The 14,678-nt window shown below is 41.6% G+C and overlaps 1 protein-coding gene across 3 annotated transcripts in view; it reads left to right on the top strand.

Moving 5' to 3' along the window:
* The window catches only part of LOC107684084 (BAH and coiled-coil domain-containing protein 1-like), a 112,272-nt gene that overhangs the window by 78,768 nt on the left and 18,826 nt on the right, over positions 1-14,678 (top strand). For all 3 annotated transcript variants that reach the window (XM_016480250.1, XM_016480251.1, XM_016480249.1), the window contains 6 exons: positions 3,062-3,258; positions 3,826-4,183; positions 6,387-7,172; positions 13,103-13,260; positions 13,661-13,797; positions 14,152-14,259. In XM_016480250.1, the coding sequence (XP_016335736.1) occupies positions 3,062-3,258; positions 3,826-4,183; positions 6,387-7,172; positions 13,103-13,260; positions 13,661-13,797; positions 14,152-14,259 (1,744 nt within the window). The remainder of the gene's footprint in view (positions 1-3,061; positions 3,259-3,825; positions 4,184-6,386; positions 7,173-13,102; positions 13,261-13,660; positions 13,798-14,151; positions 14,260-14,678) is intronic.

The following is a 14,678-nucleotide window of genomic DNA, read 5'->3' as shown; positions in this document are numbered from 1 at the left end:
CACCGCCCCCCCCCCCCCCATAAAATGATCAATTAATAACTAGAAATAAATAGAGATTTAATGTTTGGGTGAACTTTTACTTTTCCAACCAGACAGTTACAGCAATTTGATCCATAGTCATTCTGTCCACTTTTTCTGTTCTGGAATTCGACACTGAATTCTCTTCCCCTTGGGTCTAATGTTCCTTCCCCCTCTGTACAGTTCCATCTCATCCCCTTCTGCCCCTGTATCATTCTGTAGTCATTATTGTGAAATGCTTCACTAAGCCAAGCAGGCATTTACAGCACATTGTGGTATGGACTTAATGGGAACAGTTTCACAAGCAGCCCTAATGCACACTCTGAATGCACAAAGTGGAATTATTCGAACTGTTTAAACAAATTATCATTTCAAGTAGATAGCTTGCGTATTTGACTTGAGTGTGTGGGGAGGAGGGGGACGTATGCATAGATAAGCGTGTGCGAGCAAGAGAAATGGAGATCTAAAGTCACTGTGTGGGTGTACGTTTCAGGGTCTATTGGTTTAGATTAAATTTGTATGAATACGTTAGTGCTCGCACAGCAGCAGAATTGGCCCAGGTGGGTTTTTAGGAGTTTGTCTACTTTGTCAAGTCAAGTCAAGTCAAGTCTGCTTTATTCAGTGTTCAGTGTGATGGTGCTGGATGTGTTGCTGCCGACCCGTACTGCCTGAGGTCTTCCAGTCAGAAAGTCCAACAGCCAGTTGCACAGCGAAGTGTTGAGCCCCAGCTGGACCAGTTTGTGAATGAGCTGTTGAGGGATGATTGTGTTGAATGCTGAACTGAAGTCTATGAACAGCATTCATAGACTTTGCGTCAATGTGTGGAACCTGAGGAGGTAAGGGGCACAGGGGCACTGTGTTCGTTTAGCACAGTGGCACAGCATTTTTCTTACTTTAAATTATTATTTTTTTTTTAGATTTTGGATTTACTTGTTGGTTAACTTTATTTAATAGCCCGAGTGGCCTAGATGATGTCAACGGAAAAGGAAAATCATTTTAGTAGTTGTGGTAGTTACATTTTTTTATAGTTAGTATTTACAGTAGTTACATTTTTCAGAAAGATTATGAAGGCAAATGTATTTTATTTTGGAATAAGTTATTATGCACTTTAAAACCAAAGGAATATTTAGCATCAGCTCATGCCAGCAGGTTGTGTCATTCTCTGATGCGCCATGCCATCTGAGCAAAGTTTGGATGTGGTATTCTTAGCATCTCTTTAATGGTTTTAAACTATACTGCGCTGTGCCTTGTCATGCCATGCTGTGCTCGGTTGTGCTATCGTGTCTGCACAGTTCTGGCATTGTGCTTTGATTTGTTGTGCATCTCTGAATGTCTTTCCACCCTATTATACTGTGCCTTGCTGTGCGGCGCATCATCGCATGGCTTTTTGCAGTATTGTGCTGTGCTCTGCTGTCCTGTGCTGTGCGCCTCTGTTTGGCATTTCTCCTCCCCACACTGGCTGTGAAATTTAATTAGCTCTCTGCTCCTTAGCGTCACACTCCCCTTTCTGCAACAAAGAAGGGAAGTGCATCCATTGGATCCCTCCCTAGGGAAACATAACCCTGTCCCAGTAATCTTTCCCAAACAAAGGTCCTTGCCGTACATCAGAGAAGGAGGTGCGGAGAACATGCAGCATGCAAAACCGAATGGCTGAAAGAAAAACATATTGTGTTGAAATTTCTGTGGGCTGAGGCTCAAGGCTGAGACTAAGTGCTTTGCACAGCTGCGCTTCATCCCTCTACACTCTCTCCCTCTCTCTCCCCCTTCCTCCATCCTTACTATCTGATCAACTCGTTTCAGAAATGACAGACTCCTTTCAAATATCCTGCTTGCTTAGCGATTAAACAGCACAAAAGTGCATCTGTGAGATGCCTAGTCACATGTAGGCAGACTTTGAAAGTCTGGTCTACCTTTCAGTTTATCTAATTAAAGGGATAGTTCACATAAAAGTGAAAGTTCTGGCATGATTTACTCACACTCACGTCATTCCAAAAAAACAGATGACATTTTGAAGAACTGGTTTTGTCCATATAATGAACATTTTTCATTGTATTTCTTCAAAATAACTTCCCTTATGTACCACAAAAGAAAGTCATACTAGTTTGGAACAACATGAGGGTGAGTAAATGGTGGCAGATTTCTAATTTTTGGCTGAATTTTTCAAATATTTGATGTCACAAACATGGCAAATTTTGCCAAATCCAATTATTTATTTCATCCTCAAAACAAAAACGCTCCTTGTACCTTGTAAACAACTTTGTTTCCAGTTAAGTTATTTTGCATCACTAAGTTACATTGGAACTGGCTATTTGAAGTTAAAGCATGCCATTTTTGCATGCAATATGCATCAGGCGGCCAGTGGGTGCTGCCTTGTGAGGCCGAAACAACGGATGACCTCAACGCTTCCGTGTCTATCTCCCCTCCTCAAGAGTTAATCTCTGGGTATGACATTTTTGCTCCTTTTTAAGGCCAACACCCATCACCTAACCATTATTACAGGCATAATAACTCCGCCTCAGCTCTTGTGAATGAGCGAGCCATTTGGGAGTAGACCCTTCTTGCCCGCCGCTCTCAGCAGGCTGTCAGGAAGATCTTGTCAGAGGAGCCACATTCATGTGACAGTTTGAGACAGCAGCGCTGAATCGTCTTGACTGGCACTGCGGCATGCACAAGCCAGAGATCAGGCAAGTGTGGCTGGTGAGCTCACTGGTGACCGTCGTTTTGCGTTAATCCGCAGAGGTATGACTAACGGTGAGTGCAAGGGACAGACAATGAAAAAAGGAGGCAGTTTGCATTCTCTCTTCGCCCACATGATGAGGAAAAAGTTGTGGAAATGTAAGGGTTTTTTGCCCTGGGGACGGAGGATGACTGTTGGAAAGAAAAAAGAGAGTGGAAGAATAGAGGGACAGAAAAGGAGTGGAATCTTTTAGCCGTAAATCAATAGGCTTTCAGAGCGATAAGTGAGACTTGCCTTGAAGCAAAAGAAAAACCTTTGTTCATTCTTTTCTCATTCCTTTCTCTTTCTCTCTCTCGCTCTCTGTAGATGTAATGGAGCAGCAGGGACTGTGGCCCCCTGTTTACGGAGCCCGAGGGCCCGCCTCACACATGCAGCATCCTGCTGTCTACTCCCGCTGCCAGTTTCTACGGCAACAGGAACTCTATGCGCTGCAGCAACATCAGCACCAGCAGCACTGTGCGGCACAGGCGATGGAGCTGGCGCACAGACACAGTCACTCGCAGGTAACACATGAAGGAAAAAGTGCACGTACATCTGGTTAGCCACATTTCCTCATACCCCTCAAGGTGATTTCCCAACAGTTATTTCTCTACAGAAGCCCGGCGGCTTTCAGCAGACCTACCCAGGGTGCCTGAAGTTGTGAAAGGCCTGTTATTCCTGCTTTTAGAAATTCATAGCAGTTATAGCCAAAGAATGGACGGCTTTCATTTTCAAAGCGCATCTTAATGTTGGAAGTTTTGAAAGAGTGGGATTCTTCTCAGGAACGGGGCAGGATTCGGGCTTTTATCTGACTGCTTTTGTACAAAGAAGCAGAGCAGAATGCAAGTGTACGATGGATCATTAGCACCCATTGTACTGCTTCCCTGGTGCCTGTCTTTACGCAAGAAACCTGAGATGACTGAATCATAACTAGCTCCATGTTAGCATCCTTTTTCTACTATAAATGCATTTCAGTTGTGAGGAAACTGGGAATAATATTGATATGCATAATGTTTGACTTCCCAGTGTTGGTGTAGTACTCTGTGTTATACAGTCTCTGAAGCCTGTTTGAATTTCTTGTGTTTTTGCAGAGGAAACCTGAGGATCCCCCCATCGATCTGGTTGAGGAATCGTCTGAGCTCCGCACGTCCAAGCACACTAGGCCTTTCTCTGTTGGCCCCTCCGCTAAACTGCCCCCCTCCTCCTCGTCCCCAGGGGGCTGCACTTCTCGCCTTTCACCCTGCTGTCGCTTGCCCGCCCCACGGTCCCACCTTAAGAGTACACCCTGCACGCCTTGCCCTGAGCCCAGCCCGGCTGTGGCTGCCCCTCGCTCCCCAGCACTCAGCCCCCCCCACGCCACCCCTCACCACCTGCCAAAACCTGCAGAGTCCCAGGACAAGAGGAGCGAGGGCCAGCCACCACAGGACTACCCTCAGTCGCTGGAGCCTGGTGAGTGGGAAAATGGCAGCATTCATGTCTGTAATTTCAGTAGGACGAATGGTAAATGTATTTAGTGTACATACAGAAACAAACATGCATTGCAGAAGCCTGTAGTTTACCTGTACCTGTAGAAATGTAGTTTCTAGCTCAAATGAGTACAATTGTGAATGCGACAGGGATGTAGAAATTAAATAAAAAGTGTAAGGAAGACTCATTATGAGCCCTATAAGCTGGGCTCATTAATATTAATTAGGTTTTGTTATGTTGGCACAACTTATTTACTGAAAGGCAAATGCTAGTAAGTTAGCATTAGCCATAACATATCAAAGCATAACATCAAATTAAATATAACATAAAAAAATATGAAATATAACAAAAAAATAGGATTATTTATGGGCATGCAAGATATGTTTATGGTCATATCAGTATCATTTGATAAATTTGCTGATACAACCCAATAAATTATAGCCAATTGACAATGGGACTTCAACTATTTCTAATTGGCTTAGCTGTTGTTAAACTCATACAAAACAACATATTTACTCAGAGTCTGTAATATTTTTTTATCCATGATACACTAGTATTTTATAAGTTCTATTTTCCATTTGACTTGTATAAAGTAAAAACAAAAATTAAATAATCGTTACATAGAAATCTGTACTTTTAAAACAGATTTAGATCTAATATCAGCCAATTGACAATCAGTTATTGACATAAAAATATTAATAATTATCAGCATCAGTTTCTGTAAGCCCTGCTTATTTCCCAAAAAGAGGGAGAACATACTTTGAAATTGCTAAAATAATGTTTGCTATGCCCCTGTACAGGCTTAGTATTTGAATCAGAACACATTCTAACATGAGTCCGATGATAAAAAGGCAGTGGATTGATTTATTTGGACTAATAATCCAGTCTGAAAAAAGGGGTGAACAGAATAAAGCAAATAATAAAAGCCAGAATAGTGCTTTTCTCGAACACGCTTCCTATCCCAATGCCCTTGCATTTGAGTCTAAAAAAACAGCGACTAGAGGAAAGAGGCTGGAACATTTCATTTCATTCTCAAGGTTAGGATCTTGCCATCGTGTCTGGCTCCACAAACCCCTGGGGGAGAGGGAGTGAAGTGGAGGAGAGAAGGAAAAAAAGAAGAGAAGAGATGGTCGAATAGAAAAAAAGACCCTGACCACAGGGACAGTAAACTGAAGAGAGAGATATTTTGCTGCAGATAAGATGCACAGGGCCTTTGAAGGACTTGTTGCTCTTTGATTACCGAAGACAATCAATCTGTTAATGTGAATGGAAGAGTAAGCACTGACTTTTCACTTTGTGTTCGAGTCTTTGCACCATTGTATCCATTTGTGACACATTTGTATGTGCAAGAAAGCATAGATGCCGTAGGGAGCGGCTTGCCATACAGTGTGAGAGAGAGACAGACAGAAAACAGTAGGGAGGTCAGTGAGACAGCAGATAGGGCCTCTCTTATCCTTCAGAGGTCCTTGAGTGCTGGCTGGCGAAGGGATATGCATTCATCTGGCGGATGGATACCATCAATAATACAGCACTGAGGTGACAGGGCTGGCTGTGCAATCACACCCAGACACCATGCTGTCATCAATATACCCGGCTATGCTACAGATCTCATATAAACACACACACACAAACACACACACTCTCGCCCTTTCATGCAAGCAACGTGTCCTGTGCAATTGTTTTCACTCGCACGGCGGACGAGATGAATACACACTCTCACTTAAAGACTAATTTATACAAAAACATTCCTCCATGCACTCCTTCTCTCTCTTGCACACACTGCATCCATAACAACTTGAACATAATTCAATATTCATGGAAAATTTGCTCATGCCTGCTCTATAGCCTTTATGGCGCCAGTTCCATTATGTGTGTGAGTTATACTAGATAAACGCAACGAATGGTACACACTGTCGCTAATGCTTCTGTATACAGCATATGTATCACCCCTCTCTGAACTTCAGCAGCAGGGGGCCATGCCCCTTAACTCACAGGGTCATATTGTGATGTGTATTACAAATGAATGGTAATGGCTTGCTGGTTCGCTGTGTGCTGAAGTGTGTTTCAGGAGCAGTTAAATCTTTATGCCTGTAATAGAGTGACTTCAAACAAGGTTGAGGAGCCCAAACCAACATCAATGTTTATGGAAACACTCAATCAGTTTTATTCCCATTTTTTCCTATAGATCTCCCTCCTGGCTACACTTACCCCGCCATCGCCATGGGTTACAAAGGTGGCCCCTCCCCTCAAGAAGTCCAATTGGCTGAGCATGCAGACTTGGAGGCGGAGCAAGCAGAACCTGCTGAACCTGCGCCCCAGCCCCACCCCCTTTCTCCCAAAGGGGAGGAGCCTGTGTGCCACACTGGAATGGGTTCTCCCATTAGAACGTCCCAGGAAGTAGATGATGTAGAGGATGAGGGAGGAGTAATAGAAGCGGACGGACAGGTAGATGAAGGACAGGTGGATGCCACTCTCTCACAAACTTCCCTTTGCCCCGTTACTGACTCTACTGTAGTGGACCCCCTTCCAGAAGGAGCGACTATGATCCCCAACAGCCAGGCGAGTGGAATGGAGAGTTCAGCAACAGCTGAAGACAACAAGGAGCAGGTTGAGGAGCTACAAGACTTAGCTGTGACCACCACCCAGGATTCTCAGTCTGTGGGACCTACTGCGCAGGATCCAGAGAGGACTGCTAAGGATGAGTGCACGTCACCCACTGACTCATCCTCGCCGCCTTTCTCCCCCTGCCCTGTGCCCTCTGCCCTGGGCAGTCAGTACCCTGGGAGCTGCATTTGGAGCCTGGAGCTGCTCATCGCAGCAGCACTGTGTGCCACTCGAGATGCCTGTATGGCGGCCCCTGTGCCTGTGTCTGGGAACGAAGTGGCCCCAAATTATGGTATAGAGTTACTGAGTGAACTGGCAGAGCTGGAGCAATGCCAACAGCAGGGGAACAACACAGAAGAGGACAGAGGTAAGGATGAACATGCATGAGCCCCCCATTATTCAGAATACCAGTTGATCAAGGTTTTCAATGGGAAATTCATAAATTCTTGCTATGTTTTCATTCTCTGTGCAAAGTTTCAATGACTTTCAGGGGATGTCTGCTTTTGTACAGGAGTTGGTATAGGATATATTTGGCTGGCAATGCTAAGGTTAATCTTGGCAAAATGGGTTGTGTTGTCCCAATGCAGTTAGCCAAATATTTAAATGAAAGACTTTTAAACTGAAGTTTTATGAAAATCATGATTATGCATTTGAATGTTTTTCATCCAATAATAATATGAAAAGGACACAAAGTTCTTGAGGTGCCAAAAGACAGTTTGAGTTGCACAAGATGAATCCCCAAAAATTCCCTTTAGAAATTCTTTTAGAAAAGAACAAAAAGTTCTTAAATGGTCAGCTGTTGCTACGGTTACCTCCTCAGGCAAACAATTTCTGCTCATGAGCATCTATTTACTGCTGTTGTGCAAGATCCTGTCCATGTGGAAGCTGTTTGTAATAGCTGAAACAAAGCGTATGATTGCAATATTATGTTCTAGCTTATGGAACAGAAGTAGCAATAGACCTTCTCTTACATATTGTTACGTACATCCAAGTGAAACGAGTTTTCAAAAAAGAACAAAAAATGTAGGACTGGGACTTGGTTATATCCATTGGTTGTTGATGGGATGGATTCAGATCTGAATGTAAGTTTGATGTGGATTGTAAAAAAGGGAGTTTAAGCGGACTAAATGATTGGAAAAGTCTAGCATACGTCACCAGAGAGAAGTCTGCTGTTTCCCCGAAAGATCGAGTTATGAAATTTTGATTAAAAATTACATGTATGCAAAAATTAAACATAAGCATGGATGAATCGTTCACTACAAGATCACTAACAAGCATTTAGAAAGTAGATTTTTAATTTCATGCCGACTTTAACCAATTAGTTCTATGCTAAGATAGTAAAATTAACAGTTTGCTTGCTAACATTTGTGGTTATTGAAATGTGTTGAAAAAGACCTTTTATATACATACTTACGAGTACTTTTAAGACCCTCCAAGCCTTTTGTTCTGGCTCCCTTTGGCCTTAATTATTTGCACCCCAATCTTATTTGGTTACATCCTGCCCAATGTACACAAACACCATATTGACTCCCACAATTTCAGAAGACTGTCCATCTTGTAACATTTCCAGCACCAACAGGTTTACAAAAGGTAGTTAAAAAGACAGCCGTTCTGTTCTTTCTTATCACAATAGGAAGCACACCCAATCACACACATGATTTAATTCCTCATCAGTGATTTGCATGAGCGGTCGTGTAGCGCTGTGATACAGGCGACAGGGGAAGACCATGACAGAGGCATTCATTTTGTTTTGTTTTTTTCTCTCCTCACAAAAAGAGGTGCAAAAAATAGGGTTTTCAGTCCAGCCAAATCTCCAGGCTTTGTGTGAAGGAAAGATAACAAAGCCTTCCCCCATACCACCATCCCGACAATACGTGCAGAGACAAACCAAAATACACAAAAATGCTAACTCTCAGCTGACTGTTCAGCTTTCCACTTTCATAGGAACACACACACACACACACACAAACACACACACACGCACTCAACTGTGCACAAGCTCGCACTCTTGCCTTCTTTTCCTGCCTACAGATCAAATGCTCCCCATCCTTTTGGGGCTCAGCACTTCCTGTGGGAGAGACTAAGATGGAGCGGTGAGGAGAGGGCCGTGTTTTTAAACGGCTTTAGCCTGTCTTAAAAGGCAGCTCTAATGATAGCTAGTTTCCCCCGGGTCCGCCGGATTGGACTGTGTCCACTCACTCATCCTGAGGGATGGCTCCCCTGCCCCTGCTCCTCAAACCTGTTTGATCACTTTTATATGCCTCATTTTAGATGGAAAAAAGCCCTGGCGCTTTCCCACAGCTTTCTGAGTCCCTCAGTGCGAAGTTGATGAAATAGTAAAAACAGCTGATCTTTTTCCTCTCAGGACGATAGCGTTTTTGTCGGCTAATTAGGCCCTATTGTTGTGAGTGTTGTTTTAAAGGCTTGTTGCTTTTCCAGGGACTGTTTAGGGTCTCCCTGCCAAAGGATGTTTTTATTTACGCCAGCATCCTCTGGCAGCTGAGAAATCCCCAACACTCACACCACATGGGGAAAAAAAAATATCTAACCGCATTTGGCGGCGTGCATCGTTTTAGCTTTTAGTGTGTATGTTTTCCACCCATATTAAAATAGGGATGTAATCTGCTGTGTTCTTGTCTAAGCAAGCTGCACTAAAGGGACTAAGAAAATACGATGAAGCTCTTTGCAGCAGGGAAGAAGTCATCAATAAACACGCCCGCCGCTGAATTATTAAAGAACTGGAGGTGAGGCGGCCGCGCGGGCTGTCAGGACAGGGTCTCTCGCCGGCTAAAGATTTCATATGCGATTGGGTTTACTCATCAAGTGATTTACAGATTTGATTTCAAGCATTCTTATCTGTGGCAGACGTCTCAGGTGTTCTGCTAACATTCCTTGTGGTGATTTGGGCATTGTGAAGTACGGACAAATAACGTGTGATAAAATTATATAGATTTTGAGAGGTTCTTTGAAGTATTGTTGGTAGTTGTTATTGATTGGTCAGTGATACCACAGCATTCCTGCTCTTTTTTTCCACAGATCTCTAGCCTAAATGCTCTCAGAGAGCGTTATCTGTCTTCTCTCCTTCCATCTCTCATTTTCATTTCTTTTTCGGGCCTCAGCTTTTCCATCCCCCTTGTACATCTTGCTTTCATGCTATCACTCTATCCATGTGCCGTTCCTGTGGCTTTGGTCCCCACTGGCCTCGTTACAGCAGGCCGATGGGCATCGATTTCAAAAAGACCACCACAGGGCTAAAAGTGGCACGATGATTTCAGCCAGGTTGGAAACCGAAGACCCTCCCAGACCACCATAATCCAGTCTTCCTCGTCTTGTCTTTCTGTCTTTTTTTTTTTCTTTCTGTTAACTTGTCTCTCTCACTTTCCGTTTCAGCTGAGAGATTTCCTTCATGCAGCTATAAGTCTTTCTTCTACAAGTCTTTCTTGCTTTTTTAGGTGAATCTCACAGAATTTGTCAAGAACTTTTCTAGGTCACATTAGAGACCAAACGCAAAAAGAAAAAAATGTACTATAATTTTATTTATTTTATAAATAAATATTTTTTTTTTTTTGTCTCAGATTCATTTATAAAATTAAGCCTATTTTAGGACCATTTTTTAAACATTTGTTACATTAACATTTTACTTTAAGAATATTTTCCTTCAATTCTCATTACTGTAATGCTAAAATGTATTATTATTATTTTAAATTGTAAATGATTCAGTATGAAAAGTATTAAATCAGCGTTAATTAAAGGAAAATAATACAATTTTGAAATTAAAAGTATTTGCCTTTTAAGTGTTTATTTATTTAAATAAATATATAAATATATCCGTTATAATGTGAAATTTGGGTGAAAATGTGTTTAATTGTCATGAAAAAAACATCTATTTATTCAGTATATATTAAATCAGTGTAAATAAAGAAATTCTACCCTGATGATTACAGTAATTTTTCAATTCCATATATCACTGTTCATAAATAGAATCACCATTGAGAATAATGGGGAAAAACATAAAGTGTGAAACATTGTGATACTGAGAATTTGTGGGGAAAATGTGCTTAATTGTCATTAAAAAAATCTTCTTACACATCTTTCTTTGTAAATGTGCTAGACTGATCTCTTTGACTGTTGTCATATCTCGTGGCTTTGAGCGCTGCATGTTTAAGTTAAAAGAAATTCAACTTTTATAAAATGTCTCAAGACACCTGATCTAATGATCCTAAAAACTGGCTTAATTTTTTTTATACAGAAAGCTTTTTTCTTTTAATTTTGTGTTGAAATGTGATCTGATGGTTTTTGTGAGATTTACCGTTTTCTCCCCTCACTTCTCCTGTCTTCTCATTTGGTTTTGACCTCCTCCTGCTCTCTGCCCTATGTGCGCAGGTCTGCTCGTGCGCCGTGCATTTCCCCTCGGAGGAGAAAATTGGATTCTTTCCATGTTAGTAATGAGGGGATGTTTGCGAATAAATAGATAGCTCAATAAACACTTTACTTCTTATTGCCTGTCTCCCCTCCCTCCCTCTTTCCCCCCTTATTCAGTCTCTCTCCTCGCCGATCCCGTACTGTGCTCCTGCTTTGCCGTGACGCAACAAAATAGCGAGCCGTGGACGCCCAGACACAGACACAGCCACTCACACATACATGCAGTCTTCTCAGTATCCCCAGGCCAGCTTTGGCTTTCATGAATATTCAAGCCTCATTGGCTGAGTGGAGACTGAGCATGTGGCCTGCCCTAATGACAGTGATAAATGTTGAGAATTCACCCTTCTTCATCTCTCTCTCTCCCTCCCTCTCTCCCTTTCTCCCTGTAACATGGCTCCTGGCATCTAAGCTTCATGTACAGAGATAAGCTCTCTGGTTAATAGCTATCATCATTGCTCATTCAGCCTCTGAAAGCACAAAGTGCTGTCAGGAAACAGCGGCGTGCTTAGAGGCGGCTTTGTATCGTTTGAGGCTTTCCTCTTTCTCTCTCTCTCTCTCTGTCTCTCTCTCTCGCTCTCTCTCTCTCTCTCTTCCACTCTCTTTTTATTTTTGCTCCTTTACAGGTTTTTCCGCTTGCGTCTTCTGGGAACAGGCTGGATGTCTGTTTTGCTAGGTCACTTTTTAATATACATGGAGAGACAGAGGCCTCTGTTTACACCTGATATTAACATCTGTCTCAAGTGATTCCCGCTAAATACATGTGTAAACAGGGTCCATCACTTAAACCACATTTTATAAGGGTCAAAAAACATGACACTATAAGGATAGTTCACCCAAAAACTAACATTCTGTCATAATTTACTCACCCGCATGACTGACTTTCTTCTGTGGAACACAAAAGAAGATATTTGGACATTTTTTTATTTTTTTTGTTACCAACATTTTTCAAAACATCTTCTTTTGTGTTCCACAGAAGAAAGTAAGTCATACAGGTTTGAAACGACATGAAGTTGAGTAAGTGATGACAGAATTTTCAATTTTGGGTGAAATATCCCTTTAATAATTGCGCTTTGGGTTTTGAACTTTGGCTTCAAATGAACTTGCTCCAAATATAATTAAATACATCTGAACCAGTTAATCAAGGTCTTCAGAATTATTAGAAGCTTCCAGGTTGGAGCTTGGCTCTGCAAGAAGTTGGCCTCCCTTACCAAAAAGTAGTATACTTCAAGTTTATTTTAGTAAGTATACTTAAGTAAAGTTCAAGTATATTTTTAAGTATACTTTATGTAGTAAGTATACAAATATCAGTGTACTAGTAGTATACTTGTAAGTGTACTATTTCAATACTCCTTGGGACTAAATTGGCCCACTTTCTAGTATATAAAAGTATACATTTAAGTATACTTTATGTAGTAAGTATACAAATATCAGTGTACTAGTAGTATACTTGTAAGTGTACTATTTCAATACTCCTTGGGACTAAATTGGCCCACTTTCTAGTATATAAAAGTATACATTTAAGTATACTTTAAGTATAGCAGTAGGAAACACAACTAGTTTACATCAAAATGTTTAGTTTGTACTGCAACTATAGTCAAGTATACTTAAATGTAATTTTAAGTATATTTCTGAGAAGTACATAAAGCCCATTTCTGAGAAGTACATAAAAAGTAGACTAAAAGTATACTTTCCTATTTTTAGTTTAAAATAAGTATACTAATAGCACACTTGAATAAACTTCTTTTTCGTAAGGGCTTCTAGGAACAGGCCCGGACATCCCATCCTAGATGGATAACTATTCTTCTTCTCTGTCATTGTAAGATCAGATGATGTGATTTCTCCTTGAATTCCTTTATTTCTTCTCATTCTGTGCAGAAGAAGACATGTTGACCTTTGACCTCCAAAGTTTGGCGACCCTAGCTGCTGCCCGGGCCTTGGAACTGGCCCCACCCATTCTAGCAGACTCAACTCCACCCATTCGCAGAATCCTCAATCTGCGCAGGAAGTGCAAGTGGACGCCACGTCACGAACCGGTACACGTAACTCATGTTCATTTATTAACATTTCCATAATTGGATTATTTCTTCAAATTGTTGAGCCCTACTTGCATTGCAAATATGAATTAAGAACTATGAAAATGCGAAAAGATTTAAATTCAGTTTGTTCCTCACACACAAATTGTATTGGTTTCAAAAGACTTGAAATATAAAGCATTAGTCGTATGGACCAATTTTATGATATTTTTATGATGTGTTTTAGGCTTTTTTAAAGGTCAATCACTGAATGCTTTCACTGTATGTAAAAGAGCATTGTAAACATTCAAAATATCTCCATTTGTGTTCTGCGGAAGAAACACAATCCTACGAAGCGGCACAATGTTGACTGTAATTTAGATACTCTAAACTCACTGGAGATTATTCGTTCCATGTGTAGGTGTGTTCTGTTAAGGGTACCATGGAAACGCTGGACCGGGAGGAGCTAGCGATGCGTGTACGGCTGGCAGAACTGCAGCGGCGTTACAAGGAAAAACAGAGGGAGCTGGCCAAGCTACAGAGAAAACATGACCACCAGTGAGCAAACCACAGACCACTTTCACAAATACACAGCTTCCACATATAAATGCACTCCGCACACCTTTCAAAACCCATTTACACACATGCACAGAGAGATCGAACTCACTTCGATCCTTCAGGACACACACTCTCACAGTCTCTCTCTAGGTCTTTCTCTGTCCCCTCGCAACACTCTGCTGAGACCACCCAGTGTGTGCTGAGCCCTCTTTGCATAAGCCTGAGCTGTGCTTAAGTCTTTCCTCTAGTCCACTCTCACAATTAGGATGGCTTAGTGTTTCGTTCCATTCAACATCATTAATGTGAATTAGAGTGATTGACAGGCTGTGTGTGTGCGTGTTTGTGTGTTTACAGGAAAGAAGAGACCTCACGCAGTCCAGCTCGTCGAGGCCCCGGAAGGCCACGGAAGCGCAAATCCATGTCGGCACCCCTTATCCCCACTGATGCCCCTAAAAAAGTCAAGTGAGTGTTTCCTTTTGTGCTTGTTTCACTGTTCTTACAGACTCTACATGTTTGTGAGGGCCAAAATCCTGAAATGCAGTACAAATGCAGTACAACTGACTTGCACAAACCTTCCTTGATAGAAGAAAGGTTCATGAATTGGCCAGATTTTGTTTTAATTAAATGTATTGATACAAATCTAGGCTAACTTAGATTTAAAGTGACAGAGGGCCATATCTAGAGATGAGAACAGGATATATACACCTTAGAATCTGCATCCGTGCATGTTTAATTTTTTTTTATTTTGACCTTCTAATATTTAATAAAAATGGCAAATTAATTTTTTTTGATAACCCATTACATTCATCAGAATACAGAAAAAAACATATCTGCCACTACTTTCAATGAGACTTCAAGCAATGGCTTAGCGAATACTGGAG

Source organism: Sinocyclocheilus anshuiensis, unplaced genomic scaffold (genome assembly GCF_001515605.1).
Source record: "Sinocyclocheilus anshuiensis isolate Anshui unplaced genomic scaffold, SAMN03320099.WGS_v1.1 scaffold553, whole genome shotgun sequence".
NCBI lineage: Eukaryota > Metazoa > Chordata > Actinopteri > Cypriniformes > Cyprinidae > Sinocyclocheilus > Sinocyclocheilus anshuiensis.
This window is presented reverse-complemented; position numbering and strand designations above follow the sequence as displayed.